The sequence below is a fragment of the Heptranchias perlo genome, chromosome 12, assembly GCF_035084215.1.
Source record: "Heptranchias perlo isolate sHepPer1 chromosome 12, sHepPer1.hap1, whole genome shotgun sequence".
In the NCBI taxonomy this organism is placed as follows: domain Eukaryota; kingdom Metazoa; phylum Chordata; class Chondrichthyes; order Hexanchiformes; family Hexanchidae; genus Heptranchias; species Heptranchias perlo.
Window position 1 is genome coordinate 52,600,586 of NC_090336.1, and position 18,561 is coordinate 52,619,146.

The 18,561-nt window shown below is 42.1% G+C and overlaps 1 protein-coding gene across 3 annotated transcripts in view; it reads right to left on the reverse strand.

The window, feature by feature from the left end:
* prmt3 (protein arginine methyltransferase 3) overlaps positions 1-18,561 on the reverse strand; it is a 146,112-nt gene that overhangs the window by 88,636 nt on the left and 38,915 nt on the right. For all 3 annotated transcript variants that reach the window (XM_067993539.1, XM_067993540.1, XM_067993541.1), the window contains exons 8-10: positions 16,945-17,010; positions 10,175-10,296; positions 3,401-3,500 (exon numbers count right to left, since the gene is read on the reverse strand). In XM_067993539.1, coding sequence (XP_067849640.1) covers positions 3,401-3,500; positions 10,175-10,296; positions 16,945-17,010 — 288 coding nt within the window. The remainder of the gene's footprint in view (positions 1-3,400; positions 3,501-10,174; positions 10,297-16,944; positions 17,011-18,561) is intronic.

An 18,561-nucleotide genomic window follows, 5' to 3' on the forward strand; every position in this document is an offset into this window, starting at 1 on the left:
ATTAATGTTAAAGTGTCACTCGGTATTTATTAGCAATTTCTCGGGCCTAGCCTAATTATTGCACACATTTCCAAAAATGCATTCTTATACAGTGACCTTTAAAGGAACTTAACTTTGTGACAGATCACTGAACTGCAGTGATTCAAAACCTAGAAAAAAAAATTACCATCCGCATAAAAGAAATCATTTTAAAAGATTTTCCTCACTGCAGCAATACCATAATAAATTAGTAATACTGTAATGTTATTATACAGATATTGCATTCACCTCCACTACATTAATCGTCACAGTCCAGCAGCTCTTCCACTGTTGCCATTCCTTTGGGAACGCTGGAATCCAGCAAAGTTCTGACCCAAAGAAAATTGAAAAAAAAGCCTGACTCTGCAGAAAAGCTGCCTAACGAGCTTCCCTGTCCCCCTCTCCAGCCCGATGTACTTCCCACTCCCCCTCTCTGCCTGCCGTATCAAGTTATGTGAAGGGGCTGTATTTGTCTATATGCTTGGCCAATCTTAACAAGAAAGCAGATGTGAAACTGGAGAAGTAAAGCACCAAAAAGTAAGGGAATGTGCATCAGCATTGAAATGTTTCTTTTTAAAATATAAGTAAAGCTGTGAAAAGGCTCAGTTTGTGGAGGAAAACTGAGCCGAACAGAGTTGAAGGGCCCTGGTTAAATCTTCAGTCTGTGTAGTTAACTGATCTTAGCCAAGTTAGTCGTAGGGACACGACAGCTGACTTCAGTGAACTAAGGTCAGGAAAAGGAAAATAGCTGGGGTGGGGCACTCTAGATGGTTATTTGGGGACTCGAGCGATGATTCAGCTCAGTTGTGACACCTCCAGGTCAGTCTGTTTTGGCTCGTATGAAGAATAGTCACTTGGACTGGGGACCAGAGGGCACCTGATGTTTGGACCATGCCTCAGAATGAGTCAGCATATTCAGGAGGGGAGGAGATTGGAGGGTTTAAAAAAAAGTAATCGAGTTGCATCTCCTGTGGTTCTTTTGTATGTTATTACGATCTGGAATGCACTGGCTGAAAGGCCGCTGTCCTTCCCTGTCCCCCTCTCCAGGCCGCTGTACTTCCCTGTCCCCCTCTCCAGGCCGCTGTACTTCCCTGTCCCCCTCTCCAGGCCGCTGTACTTCCCTGTCCCCCTCTCCAGGCCGCTGTCCTTCCCTGTCCCCCTCTCCAGGCCGCTGTACTTCCCTGTCCCCCTCTCCAGGCCGCTGTACTTCCCTGTCCCCCTCTCCAGGCCGCTGTACTTCCCTGTCCCCCTCTCCAGGCCGCTGTACTTCCCTGTCCCCCTCTCCAGGCCGCTGTACTTCCCTGTCCCCCTCTCCAGGCCGCTGTACTTCCCTGTCCCCCTTTCCAGGCCGCTGTACTTCCCTGTCCCCCTCTCCAGGCCGCTGTACTTCCCTGTCCCCCTCTCCAGGCCGCTGTACTTCCCTGTCCCCCTCTCCAGGCCGCTGTACTTCCCTGTCCCCCTCTCCAGGCCGCTGTACTTCCCTGTCCCCCTCTCCAGGCCGCTGTACTTCCCTGTCCCCCTCTCCAGGCCGCTGTACTTCCCTGTCCCCCTCTCCAGGCCGCTGTACTTCCCTGTCCCCCTCTCCAGGCCGCTGTACTTCCCTGTCCCCCTCTCCAGGCCGCTGTACTTCCCTGTCCCCCTCTCCAGGCCGCTGTACTTCCCTGTCCCCCTCTCCAGGCCGCTGTACTTCCCTGTCCCCCTCTCCAGGCCGCTGTACTTCCCTGTCCCCCTCTCCAGGCCGCTGTACTTCCCTGTCCCCCTCTCCAGGCCGCTGTACTTCCCTGTCCCCCTCTCCAGGTGATTCTGGTCTGTTCCCGGTCAAAATACTTTTGTAAATGGCAACGTCTTCTTTTCTTGCTCTCATGCCAAGAGTGAAGGAACAGTAATGGAAGGCAGGGCTATTACAGCCTACTCTATAATATGAAACCAATCTAGTACTAAGAGGAGGAAAGCAGATCAAGTAGGAGAGGGAAAGGATGCACAGAGATTATCTGAGAGTGTCTCTGACAGGAGAACAATAAGCAAACAGACTTGACAGGAATGGGAAGAGGTGTAAGAGATACTGGCGTCAGAAGCATAGAAGGGGCAGTAAAAAGAGAAATGATCAGGTCGATGACCTGAAACATTAACTCTGTTTCTTTCTCCACAGATGTTGCCTCACTTGCTGAGTACTTCCAGCAATTTCTGTTTTCATTTCAGATTTCCAGCATACGCCGTATTTTGCTTTCGACATAGAAGGGGCAAGGTGGCTTCAGAACAGCACAACGAATAGAATCTTATCAAATGCAAGGACTCAGAAAGTGACAGACAGTAAAGGCAAAGCATGGAGGGAAGCGGATCAGTGAGTGAGAGAGAGAGAGAGAGAGAGACACACAGACAGACAGAGAAGAGAGGTGGAAAGAAATTTGAAAAGGTCAGCAGAGGACAACCAGAGAAACAGTAGGAAAGAAGTCAGAAAAGAAAATCAGCATAGAAACAGTGAAGGAAAGAGAAGCTGTTCAATAAAATCTTGTTAATCCATATGTAAAAATACATGAAGAATATAATTTTAAAAGTTTCATCGTTTCTATTCCTTTCCCTCCTTGGTGCATTAACACTAAGTATATGCAGAATGCTCAAGTTCAAACCCTAATCTCAATGAGGTCTCTCTTCTCAGCCAGATGAAACACTGAGTAAAGCACGATACTTAGCAATTTTGAAGGAAGTGTGAGCAGGACCAGTTCCATCCAGAAAAGCAGTGACCACCGCCAATCAGGGGCTGTATGTGGCAAATGTGAAAGACCTAGGAAATGAATTAAACCACACGAATACAATTTTCTGAAACAAGTGGTTACGGCTGGGTTTAGCAGGAAGGTATTCCAATATGTCACGAACATAGTTATACAAAACTGGTTCACTGCTACAATTCGCCACGGACAGTTCCCAATCTTGGCCAAGGTGTGAAAGACCGAACTTTCATTTATACAGCGCCTTTCATGTTCTCAAGACTTCCCAAACTGTTTTACAGCCAATTAATTGCTTTTGGAGTGTGGTCACTACTGTTTTGTCGGCAAACTAAGCAGCCAATTTGTACACAGTGAGGTCCCACAAACAGCAGTGAGAGGAATAACTAATTCATCTGTTTTTGGTGGTGTTGGTTGAAGGATAAAAATGTTGACCAGTAGAAGCTAACCACTTGCTTGCAGGAAGGAAGAAAAATAAATGATCAGTCTAGAGCAGCATGGACCAAGGAAATGGTTATGGCAAGTACATAAAGGATTTCAAAAACAAATTAAAACTTACCATCCTGAAAAGCAGAATTCAAAAATATTGCTGCTATGTTCAAGTCATTACATTGTTGAGAATTCACAGTGGGGCAATCATATTTTTTTTTAAAACTCACCATCCACTCCGAAATAATAATGTCCACTTTATCAACTGGAAGGTCTACATCCTCAATCCTTCCTCTGATCAGTGTGACAACACCATCCAGTTCATTTTCCCTGGTAGCATAAATAAGAAGAGTTTGAAAAAAAAAACATTATTTCTTGTATATGATCTAGTACAGAGTGTAACTTATTACTGGAATCCATCAATCCAATCAGCTTTCACTGACAATCGATTGCACAGGTTTGTTGCTTGCTTTTAGGCATTTTCCTCAGAATGCTTTTGAGGTGGATACAACAACAACAACAACAACCTGCATATATAGAGCACCTTGAACATAGTAAAAGTTCCCAAGGCGCTTCACAGAAGCATTATTAGACAAAGGGTGATCAAGCCGAAGGAGGAGGCATTAGGACAGATGGCCAAAAGCTTGCTAATAAAAATAAAACTAATTTAGCTGTATTATTTCAGTAGTGAGCCTGTCTGCAACACTGAATGACTATTATAGTAAGGCTACAACATAATAATCATGTGATCCCACAAGCCAATCAAATCTCAACATTGGTCCACATTAACCACATGATACCACACATAATTGGAAAATAAATTTTAACTGACTTTTAGCCACCATATAGTTCCCCATTCTCCACCCCCCCCCCCCAATCATTAATCCTCCAACTTGGGAATTTTCCCCATTCGACACTGCCTCCGCTACTTTTCTGCTCCAACTTAACACTCTGAGCCTACCCTACCCAATCCCAATCCCAATCTAAAACCCTGATCTTTATCTAATCTACCTAAAATCCCAAAGTCCCCCTGCTTCAAACCCCAGCTCCTGCCGAGACCAATTACTCTCTCACCCACATGAATTTCCACTAGTTACCAGATGTGCCAGTTCGTGATCCACCACCACATTCGCAAAAAATCCAACCGACAAAAGGGCCATGGTTTCAGTTCCATTGCTCCCATTCAGGGCAAACCCTGGCCACATCCAACATCCACCGCCCCCCCAGTCCAGGCCCAATCCTCTGTTTCCTCCCAACTGGAGCCTCTCACTTCCTTTGCCATCCTGGACCCCAACACCCAGTTCCTCTTACAACTGGAACCTCTGCCCATTTGGCCCAGATTCACAACTCTGATCAAGTGCATTTTAGCTCTCATCTTTCAAATTCAGTAAATGAGTAAAGAAACAGAAGTACGATCCATACAGAGACAGTGGGAGTCACACAGAAGAGACAGGGGAGAGGCGGATTGGCAGAAAAGGTGATTTAAAAAATGGAAGAATGAAGATTAGAGAAAGGCAGAGAAACACTAATTTTAGAAGATGAATGAAAGAAAGAAGAGTAGAACAGAAATGGATAACAAAGAAAGGACACAAAACAAGCTAGAGGGTGGGAGAAGGAAAAGCCATTGCAGGGACAGAGACAATTTTTATTTTGTCTGTAAGCATCAACACAGGAGATAAACTAGTATATTGTTTTGTACACATTAAAAAGAGGGTGTATAGAGCAGATTAACTAACTCTTCCAAATAGTTTGAGGCAAACCACTGTTAACCTTGGGCATATGGTATGCACAGGGCACTGCAGTGAAAATTTATGGTGTAATTTCCATTGAAAATAATTTCCACTCTATAAATGAAAGACATTTTTCTTCAACTTGACAGTACACGTATATCTCCCTGCCTACTTCAGAACAAAGAGGCTAATATAAAAATTAGCAGGTCACCCTCGAACATCCCAACATCATAGGCTTAAAGAAGTATATTCAGATCTACCTTTTGTTCTAATTTCACTTTCTTACTGTTTTGGATCGACAAAAATGTAGTTGGTGTCTTTATATTCTTCCACCTCTATTCAAGGTTCTTTAGCTCTTTTGCTCCCTAGCTGCAAAAGCTGTCAGATTGGTAGGAATTACTGGGTCTTGCACATTTACTTGTTTTTTTAAATTGGTTTCAAGCCATCATTTTAGCAATGTATATTTTAACATTCCTTTTAAATCATATCCCTTTGTAAGTGCACTTGTATGCAAACAGTATAGTGCCAATTTAAAATGTTGTTTTACAAAAAAGACACAGAAGCAGAAGGCATTCACAGTCCAGTTTGTTCATTCCTATATACACCCATGACTCTCCAGCACCCAATATATATTCATTTTATTGTAATATGTAATTAGGGCAGCAACTCGGCAACGCTTCTTCGACAGCACCTCCCAAACCCGCGACCTCCACCAGCTAGAAGGACAAAGGAAGCAGATGCACAGGAACATCATCACCTCCAAATTCCCCTTCAAGTCACGCACCATCCAGACTTGCACATTTATCTCTAGTCATTGGGTCAAAATCCTGGAACTCCCTAGCTAACAGCACTGTTGGAAGTACCTTCACCGCATAGACTACAAGTGGTTCAAGGCGGTGGCTCACTCCCACGTTCTCAAGGGCAACTAGAGATGGACAATAAATGCTGGCCTTGCTAGCGACATCCATATCGCCAGAATAAATAAAGAAAAATGGGGCCTTCCTGCTAACAGGGATACCCTCTATTCTTTTGCAATTTCCCTTAATAATATTTTTTTTTGTGTACAGTGCAAATCAGGTAACAGGCCTATTTCAATCAGAGTCATGTTGCTATGGGAGACACCAAAGTAGAGTATGGGAACTTTTGTCATGAGCAAGGACAATCAGTGAAAGTGGTCACCAGTCCAATAGCTGTCTCAGGGCAGCATTGAAGGAGGTCTGGGAGCAGGTCACTCACTCTTCTCAGTTGCCGCCAGTGAGTAACCAGGGCAACCTAAGTGAACTGTGGCGAATATAGTGGATTCATAATCTACAGAAAAAAAAAACAAATATTCATTTTTGGTGCACTTTTGTTTTTAAGTAGCTCGGGGAATTGAGTAGTGTGGGAAAGAAATCTCAATCCCTGCACCTGAACAATTTATGCAGAATAAATGATAAACTCCCATGTGAACAGTTTTATTATATATATATATATATATATAGCTGGTAGTGGTGCAGGGGGGTTATTTGTGATTTGATGCAAACGACAGCACAGCATTATATACATTTACAGACAATTGGACTTTTGATGAAGCACCATAAAACAATCTATGTTGCTGAAACTGTTTTTTTTATTGATCATGACATAATTGACTTGCTGCTTAGGGTAGTTTATCTGTTTAAAGTAAACTTGTATTGAGCTGTTCCTTTATAATGAAGTAGTCCACTTTATAGAGTTTACTTTCCATGAAGTAAACAAATGTCATAGTCTGTACAGAAATATTGGGTTCTGGTTACAGAAAATGTTTGCTGCAGTCTTGCACTTCACCTGAAACCTCACAGTTTGCCAAACAGCACAGGAAAAAAATAATCCATTAGTATCCCATTCCACAGTGTTATTAGTGTAAAGCAATATCTATGTGACGTGCCTGGCAGCATATCCTGAAATCTTGCTAAAATTGATTGTTTCGGAAGTTAATACAAGTCTGTCAACTGACAGCAATGGCTTTTGATGGGAGGGGGACGCCTGATACCCGAGGACAACTTTCTTTGCGATAATTATATCTGCTTGGATGACACATTCTGGGCTTGCACTTAATCAAATGTGACATCTCACCTTTATTTTGCATGGATAGAATAGGTTTGTCTACAGCTTAATGGATATTTAGTACTCAAAAATACTTGAAGAACAAAGGAAAGAACAATAGCCCTTCACTGATGAAGCAAGTAGATTTCTCGAGATTGTTTGCACTGTTAAAAACACAAGTTCCATTGATACCTATATCACCTCAGTAACATTGTTCTGTATACAGTCATCAGATGCCTTGATTGCAAATTGGCCTCAAGAAATTAAGATAACTAATTCTCTCCAATAAGACTCAATACTTTAGAGCTCACAAGTAAATGTACATCCACTCCAAATACAAACACATTTTATTTTTAGACAACTATTACCTTTAATGAAATTGTGAAATGGATCTGATTTTTCCAACTTAAAGTTTCTTCGATTCTCTACACAGCTGTTACCCCTCACATTGATACGTAATGAACTACAACAATGTGCTTCATGCAGCAGCTCAGTAAATGTCCCAAGCCAGTTCACATAGAAGAACTGAAATAGTGGGAGTTAGGAGAGAGAACTGAAAATATGGTTGAAAAGACCATGCATGGCTGGATCCTATAGATATTGCAATTAGTGCTTTAAGAATTGCGTAGTAATTATTAGGGAGTAGGAATTATAAACTAATTATCTTGCTCCCTAAAATCCTAAGACAATTATTAATATGCTCTCATCTGACAAACACATTTTGTCCATTATTAGGAACTTGAAACAGAACTGTCTCCAACGTCTTAGTGAGTAAAGGTACTAGTCGGTGTTGCACTGAACCCTACAGAGCAGAGAGTCCCCGTTTGATACCCAGTCTGTGCTGAGTTAACAGATATCAGGCAGGGTAGTAGCTGGGTGCTCCAATGGCCTCGGCACTGCTGGGCCAGGTAGGCAGAGGGAGGAAAAAAAAACAGCTCAAACTCCTGCTCCCGATTGCTATTCAGCGATCTCTGCTAGAAGACGTGTGTGCGAAAAGTGGGGAGAGAACAGGGTCGAACTCAAGGTGATGCTCCCCTTGCTTAGACGTCAACAATGGCCATTTGGGCAAAAATGATAACCCAGTGTGGGTCAGAGCATTCACGAGAGGAGGAAAGAAAAAGTGAGAACACTACAGGGAAAAAAAAAGCTTTCATTTAATTTCGTAAGTCCATGGAGAGTAGGGAAAGCAGAGGCTATACAAACAAAAACCAGCTTAGAATATTTCTTGGCAATTTCAGGGAAATGGGATAACTGGCTCTTGTCATTATTTCAGTTCTTACAGTTGGTAACACATTAATAAAGGTTTCACCTATTAAATCGTCAACTATTAATAGTGTTGTCAACAGTTTTTTTGTTTTGCACCATAACTGAATCAAGATGACAGATAAGAAACCTGCTTCAAGGCTCTACAAAAATACCACTGTGTTTGGCTCCCTGAATATGTACAACAGAATGGGATAATTAGCCTTTCAATTTCCTTCTCTCAATGGGAAAGCCACGAGCCTTTAATGCACACTTCTGCAAAGCATTGATCGTGGACAGAAACTCAGCGTATGGAAAATCACAGGCAAAAAATTGGAGGGGTGATGAAAGAAATTTTTTTACGCCGTGAGTTGTTATGATCTGGAATGCACTGCCTGAAAGGGTGGTGGAAGCAGATTCAATAGTAACTTTCAAAAGGGAATTGGGAATATACTTGAAAAGGAAAGAAATTGCAGGAATATGGGGAAAGAGCAAGGGGAGTGAGACTACTTAGATAGCTCTTTCAAATAGCCAGCACAGGCACAATGAGCCAAATGGCCTCCCCTCTGCGCTGTATGATTCTATGAAAAGCGTCTGCTACATCCCATCGCTCATGGTTCGATGCAGTAGTTCTCTGAAACCAGTAGAATTATTCTGTTTGTTTTTGTTTGAATCATCTTTGCTTCCCTTTTCCCCCCATTCCCTTCTCTCCATGGACAATCCAGCTGAGATTAACTGAAAGCTATCATCCTCTATAATGATGTTCTGAGCTAGGAAAAAATGTCATTTTCCTACAGGATGAAAGAAAATATAATCAGAATGTGAATCAAACTGGGTGTCTAAGTGTACGTTCTGGTGACCAGTAATACAGCAGCACTTGCAGAAGCCTGGGAGGAGTCACCTGCTATGTTCCCAACCTGGAAATGGCTGCAATCGGATGAAAAAAAGGGGGAGGGGGAACAGGCAGGAATTCTACATGACACTGAAGACAGCTACCACTAGCAAATTAACTACTGCAATTACAGGACATTAACTCAACTCTCTAATAGTCAGCTGCCTCATAGAATGTAGAAGAGCTTTGTTAGAGAGACAGACAACTCCAAAATTATTAGGTGAAAAAATACTCCACAGATAAATAATTAAATTAGTGAATTATTAGCAGGGTTGAAAATGCAGCAGTCCAACATCTGGGACATACGACTTCATTTATTACACAGAACAGTCAAAAATTCACATCAAAAGTAGAAAGTACAAGTGTAAACAGGATGCAACGTTATTGTCATTCCCACTTTAGATTTCCAGAGCACTTCTACCATCTGACTAGTATCATCTAGAAGCAGAAATCAAATGCTCAAACAACAGTTAGCACAATTTCTCCAAGGACCTAAATACTAACCCTGGGGATATACTAGGCCACTGTATCCTGAAGATCTTGTTAATCTGATCATAATCCAGTACTGTTTTAAACTGAGTCTTTATTCTGCATCAATAAAACTCATTTAGCCAGCAATCTTGTTAATTCAGCAGCCACTGCCTTTAGCAGAAGCAGTGAGGAATGAACCCACACCAGCACTAGTTCTCTGTTATGTTTCTCCCGCAGTGCTATTTATTGTGGATCTTTAACTGCAAACACTGAAATCCAATCAGCAAGCAACTTCTGCTCTTAAGTTTTAACGATTCTCTGCCCCACCATGCACCATATCCATCTTCTCAAATATGCTATTATCATGACAGCTAATGTTACACTGGACAGAATAATTACTCAAGCCGGTAAAATTTATTTCCTGTGCATGATCCTTATCACTGTCCTTTTCTGTTATCTCATTCTCCCAGCATCCCCAATCAGTCTCCCGCCTGACTTTCAAGGCAAAAGAACAATCTCATTAAAACGGTAATTTAAAAGGACAATGCCTGAAACAATAGCAGTGGAAGCTAGGGGAGGAAAGCAGAGTGTGAAATTCTTTTTACCTTACAATATCCATGGCCTGGTAAATGATCTCAGACTGGTCAACTCCAATCACGTGCTTGGCCCCAGCTTTAGCTGCAAACATGGATAGGATCCCAGTCCCACATCCAACATCCAAAATGACCTGGAAGTTATTTCAACAAATTAAGACTCAACTGAAGAATAACTAAAGGATATATATATTTTTTAAAAATCACAGTTTTGGAACAGTATCTACAACTTAAAATGAGTGGGAAAGTTTGTATTTTTGAAAAATTATCTTTTTTTTTCCCCCTCTTCTCATGAAGTAACTGACTGTTGCTGGATTATGGTTCCTCTGAATGCTGGCCTCCAGTACATCGCCCATTGGCCACCTCCCATGTGTGAACCTACACAGTGGGTGTTGCAGACTATTCCATCACAGCCAGTGCAATCCTGTCGTCACTCATCTCCACAAACATTCAATTCCAGCAGAGCTTATTGGACAGACGTCCAGAGTGGGAATCTTGCCTAACATTTCTGGTGCAAGGGTAAAGGATATCTCGGAGCAACTGGATAGGAACTTGGAAAGGGAGGGGGAAGATCCAGTTGACGTGGTCCATGTCGGGACTAATGACATAGGGAAGAACAGGAAAGATGTCCTGCTAAGGGAGTATCAGAAGCTAGGTACTAAATTAAAAAGCAGGACCCCATGGGTGGTAATCTCGGGATTACTACCCGAGCCATATGCTAATTGGCATAGGGATAGGCAGATCAGGAAGGTGAATGTGTGGCTGAAAGGAGGGATTCCATTTCATGGGATATTGGTACAGGAAGGAGCTGTACCGCTGGGACGAGCTGCACCTGAACCGGAATGGGACCAAAGTCCCAGTGGAAAGGATAAATTGGGCTGTGGATAAGACTTTAAACTAGTAAGATGGGGAGAGGGATCTGGTGGAAATAACATAAGCCTGAAGATAATAGAAATAGGAGAGCAAAGTTCAGGCCAAGGTAAGGAATAAGGGTAACATAAACGGTCAGGAAATAGATACAGTTACAGAATATAAGTGTAAAATGACTTAAAAGTAAAGTGAGAAGAATGATACCAGAACTGAGAGGTTATAACTATCAGGAAAGACTGAACAGGCTGGGGCCATTTTCTATAGAAGAGGGTGACCTAATTGAGGTCTTTAAAATTATGAAGGGGTTTGATAGGGTAGACGTAGCGAAGATGTTTCCACTGGTGGGGAGTCTATAACTGGGGGCCATAAATATAAGTTAGTCACTAATAAATACAATAAAGAATTCAGGAGAAACTTCTTTACCCAGAGAGTGGTTAGAATGTGGAACTAGCTACCACACAGAATAGTTGAGGTGCATAGTATAGATACCAAATAAGTACACGAGGGAGAAAGGAATAGAAGGAAATGCAGATAGGGTTAGATGAAGTAGAGTGGGAGGAGGCTCATGTGAAGCATAAACACCAGTACGGACCAGTTGGGCCAAATGGCCTGTTTCTGTGCTGTAAATTCTAGGTAATTCCCCTCTCCAGCCCAAGGGCATCAGAACAAGCGTGAATGTTCGTACAGAGGAATTGCAGGTGCAACTCCTGTAACCTATCACCCTGTGGCACAGCATGTCAGTTCACCAACAGACTGCCCCACCGTACTGCCCAAGAGGTTCATCCGTTGTACAGAACTCAAATGCAGTTAATATAAATGGCAGTGAGATTTTAGACACACTTTAGCGACCGATTTTTTTTTTAAAAAGCATTTATTATTTTAAACTTGACATCAAGCCAGGAGACTAAAAATATCAGCTGAAGCTTTTTTTAAAAAAAATGATAGTTAGGTTTCTTAAATTATCTGTGATCATGTTTTATGTTATTTTATGTGAAGGAAGGGAGAAAAAATGTGAGGGATGTTTTTGTAAGAATTAATAATAACTTTAGTTCCCCTTTGCTAGTGGTACTTTCGATCAAGAACGACAAAAGAAAATTCTGGTGCGTTGGAGTCTTTAACACGCACAGCAAACAATACTTCAGGAATATTCAACAAACATTGTTTTCCATTAAACCAATAGCTTCAGCTGTACATTTTAGAAGATAAAAATAGTTAGCTTCCTCACTGCCTCCAAAAAAAGGTCCAAAAGTATATTTTCTAATAGAATGCTAAGAATTAATTTAATACTTTGATACTTTGATACATTAAACTATCACTATACACATTGATGATTAAGTATTGCTCAGTAATGTGCTGCAGTCACAATGAATCGACCGCAGCTGTTATATTTTTTCCCATTCAATACAGTCCAGTGCCCAGCTACTAAGGCCGTCAGTAATTCCTATCATCCCCTCCCCCACAATAATATTCAATCTTGTGTAAAACAGGGCCTAAAGAACTGGACCAAATACGTACAGAATACTGCACCATATTTATACATGGTGAGGTAAGAAGTCATTTAATCTATTATTTATAATGGTTAAAATGGATAATCAGCCCTAAATGTAAGAATTGTTAAAAATTCAAGAACTGAGTCACTCAGTGGCGTTTGGCTATAGGATTTGATTAGTTTTAACAATTTAATATGATGTATTACCATAAATTTCATATCTTTCAGTGAAAGTTCCTTTGAGATTTCTGATGACAGTAAATAGGGGGCCATTGATAAAGGTAATAATTGCACTGAACTGCAACAAACAGACTTTTATCAGAAGCTCTACTCATCTGTGTATTCTTCATGATTCAGCTCATTCTATTGCAGCAGATAAAAATGAATTTTCAAATATATTTTGGAAGCACAGATTTTAAAAGTAATGAAAATCTGCCATTAAACCTGAAATGTTTTAGGCTTTAGGGTGTTCTCCTAGACTTCAAAATTACTTAATTGACTGCAAAGAGCTTTGGGATGTCCTGAGGTCATGAAAGGCGCTATATAAATGCAAGTTGATTTATATTAAAAGAATACCGAAAAAATATATATCATCGCAGACTTTTCATTCTCCAAAGTTGATAGAAAGAACAGCATTATATCACTGTATGGTACAACAACAACAACGTGCATTTATATAGCACCTTTAAAATAAAGAAACATCCTAAGGCACATTACAAATAGGCAACGACAAATATTAGGAAGGGTGATCAAAAGCTTGGTCGAAGAGGAGGTTTTCAAAGGTTGAGAAAGAGTTATAGAGATCAGTAGGTTAGGGAGGGAGCCTCAGACAGTAGGACTTAAAGGTCGAAGGCTCTGCCACTATTGGTGGGGTGAAGAGAAATTAGGATGCACAGGCTTGAGTCAAAGGAGTGGAGCGTTCCGGAGGGGATATCAGTCAGTGAGGACGGAGGTAACGGCTGAGCAGGACTTAGTGTGGGACAGGATACATGTGGCAGTTTTGGCGAAGTTGGAGTTGATGGATGGTGGCAGATGAGACACAAGCAAGGAAAGAGTTACAATAGTCGAGTATGGAGGTGACAAGGATATGTACAAGGGTTTCTTCGGTGAAGGAAGCCAATGTTGTGGAGATGAAAGTTTTGGCAATGGATAGGATGTGGGGTTTAAAGTTCAGTTCAGGATCAACAACATGTCAAGACTATGAACGGCCTGGATTAGCATAAGGGAGTGGTCAGGGAGGGGGAAGGAGTCAATGGCAAAGGAGCAGAGTTTGTGGTGATGGCTTCAGTCATCCTGAGCTAGAGGAAGTTGTAACTCACCCAAGACTTGTTTCGGACAAGCAATCTAACACCACAAAGCAATCAATGGATTGAGAGAAGTGGTGGAGAGTTAACACTGACACTACCTATGGGTTATATTCTCAAGGGACAGCACACAGATCAGGAAGAGATAAAAGTCAAGGATAGATCCTTTGGGGGTCCTGGAGCCGACTGTGCCACAGTGGGGAGGAAAGAGAAGCCATTGCTGGAGTCTCATGGATAAGATAAGCCTAGAGGGCAGGTGAGAGGAGATGGACAGGAAACTGCAAGAGGATTCAGTGTTGAATACCGGTGAGGGTGTTGACACTTCAGGAGAGTGCAGTCAAGCACCGTGGGAGACTCGGCGGCAAAGGGAGGCACAAGAAATGCAGTTGTTACAGGGGATTCAATAGTCAGGTGGGTAGACAGGTGTTTCTGCAATCACTGATGTGAGTCCCGCATGGTGTGTTGCCTCCCTGGTGCCAGGGTAATGGACATCACTGAGAGGGTTCTGAACATTTTGAGGGGGGGAAGGGGAACAGCCAGAAGTCGTAGTCCATGTGGGTTCCAATGACATAGGAAGGAAAAGGGTCGAGGTCCTGCAGTCAGAGTTTCAGGAGTTAGGGAGGAAGTTAAAAAGCAGGACCTCAAAGGTAGTAATCTCTGGATTACTCCCAGTGCCACGTGGTCGTGAGTATAGCAATAGCAGGATAAGGCAGGATAATGCATGGCTGAAGAAATGGTGTAGGAGGCAGGGCTTCAGATTCCTGGGGCATTGGGATCAGTTCTGGGGCAGGAGCGATCTGTTCAAGATAGACGGGTTGCACCTCAACAGAGCTGGGATCAATGACCTCACGGGGAGGTTAACTAGTGCTGTGGGGGAGGGTTTAAACTAATTTGGCTGGGGAATGGGCCCTGCAAAGTGGGCTGCTCCTCAATTTCTGGATATATTTTAGCCCAACATTTCTGATCTTAGGCTAACCAGTACGGAGGGGGCGGGCAAATCGTAGGATGCTGGTTTTTTTAATAAGTTGGGAGTTTGTGGAGGGTGTAGGGTAGAGAATAGGAGACAGGCAAGGAGGACATGGGAAAATTGAGTCGAGAGCCAACAAGAGTGTTGATAATTGTTTCAGTATCTGTGCTGGAAAGGTAGTGACAGAGGCAGTTGATATTGTGAAGGTGAAACTAAGCGGTTTTGGTGATGGACATTATCTGGATCGAACAGGACACCCAAGATTTCAAAACGTCTGGTTCAGCCTGAGCAGGTAGCTGCAGAAGCGGATGGAGTCAGGAGTTGTTTACGGCTGCGTCCAAAAACAATGGCTTTGGTCTTCCCGATGTTCAGTTGGAGGAATCAGCAGGACGCCTGACTGATTCCAAGGAATTACATCAAGTAACAAAGGGATGGCTGACATCCTAAACAAATATCTAAGGAAGTGGTAAAGGAAATCAGTCGCACTCTGGCTGGCACCTTTAGGAGTTAATTGGAAATAGAAGGCTTGCTGGAAGATTGGAGATGGACAAACATGATGCCAGTTTAGGAGAATAAAAATAGCTAACCTTGAGATTTATAGACCAATGAGTCTATAGTAAATAAAACATTAAAGGGCATCCTGGAGGAGGGAATGTGGAAACACGTTGAGCAACATGGAATAATAAAGAGTCGCCAATGCTTTGCAAGAGGGAGATTGTGTCTTACAAATCTATTGGACTTCTTGAGAGAGACAATGAACTTAGTGGATAGAGGGAACCTTAGTGGACACTACACACTTAGATTTCAGCCAAGCAACACACTGGTGAATGGATCACACAAGTTCAGAAGCACAGAATGGGATAGAAGGTGGCTCCTGGAATAGTTCAGAGATTAACTTAATCAGAAGAAGTACAGGGTAGCTGTGTATGGAGCGGCATCAGAATGGAAGAAGGTGATTAGGAGGGTGTTCAGGGATCAGTGCGAGGGCTACACTGTATATAAATGATTTGGCAGAAGAAACAGAAACAAAATTCAGCGATGTTATGAAAAGAGGGGTGCTGCTGATAGCAGGAATCAAATACAGAGTTTAATATGGGCAAATGCAAATTTGGGATACTGGGGAGGGTGGGGGCGGGGCGGAATAAGCAGTTGGACGACGAGCGTAATAACAGTAGACTATAGGACACAACACAGAACGTGGATCTATAAGTACCAGTGCACAGCTCATTAAAAAGATCTGCACAGTGTGTGACTGCAGTAAAGACAACCAAACAAAATTGTAGGGCATTTAGCCAGAAGGACAGAACATAAGTCCCAGAGGGTGTCAGTGATAGTGAGCGTCTATAGAGTACTGGTTTGGCCCACGTGGAGTATGGCAAACAATTTGCGCCAGAATGTTACAGTGGGGACACTCTTGCTTCGGAAATTCTATAGAGGAAATCAATTAAACTGATACTAGGCACCTGAACGACAAGGAAAGACAAGGAAAAGAGGAATGTTTACACAAAACGCAGCTCAAGGAAGAACTGATTGAAGATCTCAAGATTCTAAACAACTGAACGTTAATAAATTAAATCACAAAGTGTAACCAGGGAGCACAGACTCCAACTCAGTAAAAAGAAGGCAAACAGAGGGTTCAGATTTAAATACTTCACACGGGAGTGGCTAAAGTGTGGCACAGACTGCCCAGGGAGACAGCAGAGGCCCATAGTGTTCGCAAATTCAAGAGGGAACTGAAGAGTCTTCTGGCAAAAAAAAATGATCAGAGATGAGAGTATAGAGTGTTTTTTTTAAGCTTTGCGATCAGCCAGATGGACTACAGTCCTGTACATTCCTATGTTTCTATGTACTTTCTAGGTTCGACAAGCAAGGTGCAAATAAACAGCTCAAAATTGCTTTCCCCAGCTGTTCCATTATATGTAGCAGATAACAGTTAAGGGATACTGTACAACACAATGACAACAATGATCTGTACTTGCGTTATCAGCTCACTCCAGTCTTTACTCACTGAAAAAACATTCATGCGTAATAAACTCCGAGACTATTAAGTCAAATCCTTTCACAGACAAATTCGATTGCCAGTGATCGTCTACCTCTGGAGGCCACTAACTAAGCACTGCAGCTACTGCACCACTGATTGTGTTGCACTCACCTTGTCCTTGAAAATATGTGGGTTGCAGTACATGAAATCCCTGTAGCTCTCTGTCCGCACTTTGTCCTGCGAATTTACAATCAAGCAGCTGGTCAGTTTAAACTGTGAATGTTAAACTGCATCACTTGACAACATTGCCAAAATATTCATAAATTCTTCCGTTATCCTTATTATAAAAACACAATAACTATTATAGTCTTTGAATTTTGCATATAAATATGTATTTAATAAGTGGAAAGTTAAGCCTGGCTGTTAGCTCAGAATTATCCATTTCTGTGTCCTATTCTGCTGCACATTTTCAATGTTCCTATGTTCCAATAACATTTTATCCCAAAACCTAAGCTTCCTCTACCCAGAAGTAACTGCAGTGAAATACTGGAAATGTACCAATTTTTAAAGAAACGTCTGAAAGATAATTTCACCCCCATAAGACCAGGGCATGTATGGAAATTTACTGCAAAATCACATAGAGTTTGCACAAAGGTATCCGTACATTGAAAAGAAAAGGTAGCTCAAATATTCAAATTCATTTTTAAAGAAGGTCATTGTTGGGGGAAGCACTTTTATTGGGAAGTTACAAAGGGATATTGATAGATTAGGTGAATGGGCAAAACTGTGGCAAATGGAATTCAATATAGACAAATGTGAGGTCATCCACTTTGGATCAAAAAAGGATAGAACAGGGTACTTTCTAAATGGTAAAAAGTTAAAAACAATGGATGTCCAAAGGGACTTAGGGGTTCAGGTACATAGATCATTGAAGTGTCATGAACAGGTACAGAAAATAATCAAGAAGGCAAATGGAATGTTGGCCTTTATATCTAGAGGACTAGAGTACAAGGGGGCAGAAGTTATGCTTCAGCTATACAAAACCCTGGTTAGACCGCACCTGGAGTAGTGAGGAGTTCTGGGCACTGCACCTTCGGAAGGACATATTGGCCTTGGAGGGAGTGCAGCGTAGGTTTACTAGAATGATACCCGGACTTGAAGGGTTAAGTTACGAGGAGAGATTACACAAATTGGGGTTGTATTCTCTAGAGTTTAGAAGGTTAAGGGGTGATCTGATCGAAGTTTATAAGATATTAAGGGGAACGGATAGGGTGGATAGAGAGAAACTATTTCCGCTGGTTGGGGATTTTAGGAGTAGGGGGCACAGTCTAAAAATCAGAGCCAGACCTTTCAGGAGCGAGATTAGAAAACATTTCTACACACAAGTTGGTAGAAGTTTGGAACTCTCTTCCGCAAACGGCAATTGATACTAGCTCAATTGCTAAATTTAAATCTGAGATAGATAGCTTTTTGGCAACCAAAGGTATTAAGGGATATGGGCCAAAGGCAGGTATATGGAGTTAGATCACAGATCAGCCATGATCTTATCAAATGGCGGAGCAGGCACGAGGGGCTGAATGGCCTACTCCTGTTCCTATGTTCCCTAAGTGTGTACTATCAAATATTTTCTGCAGGTCGTTCAAGTAACTCTTACCTGCCAGAATGGCTAACCTGCGACTGATAGCGTGACATTTCATGGCAGCAGGTATATTCAGCTGATGCCACTCAGAGATGTCACCAGCAGAAATATCCATCAAAAGAGAATGGAATTTGGTGCAGTTTGTGTTC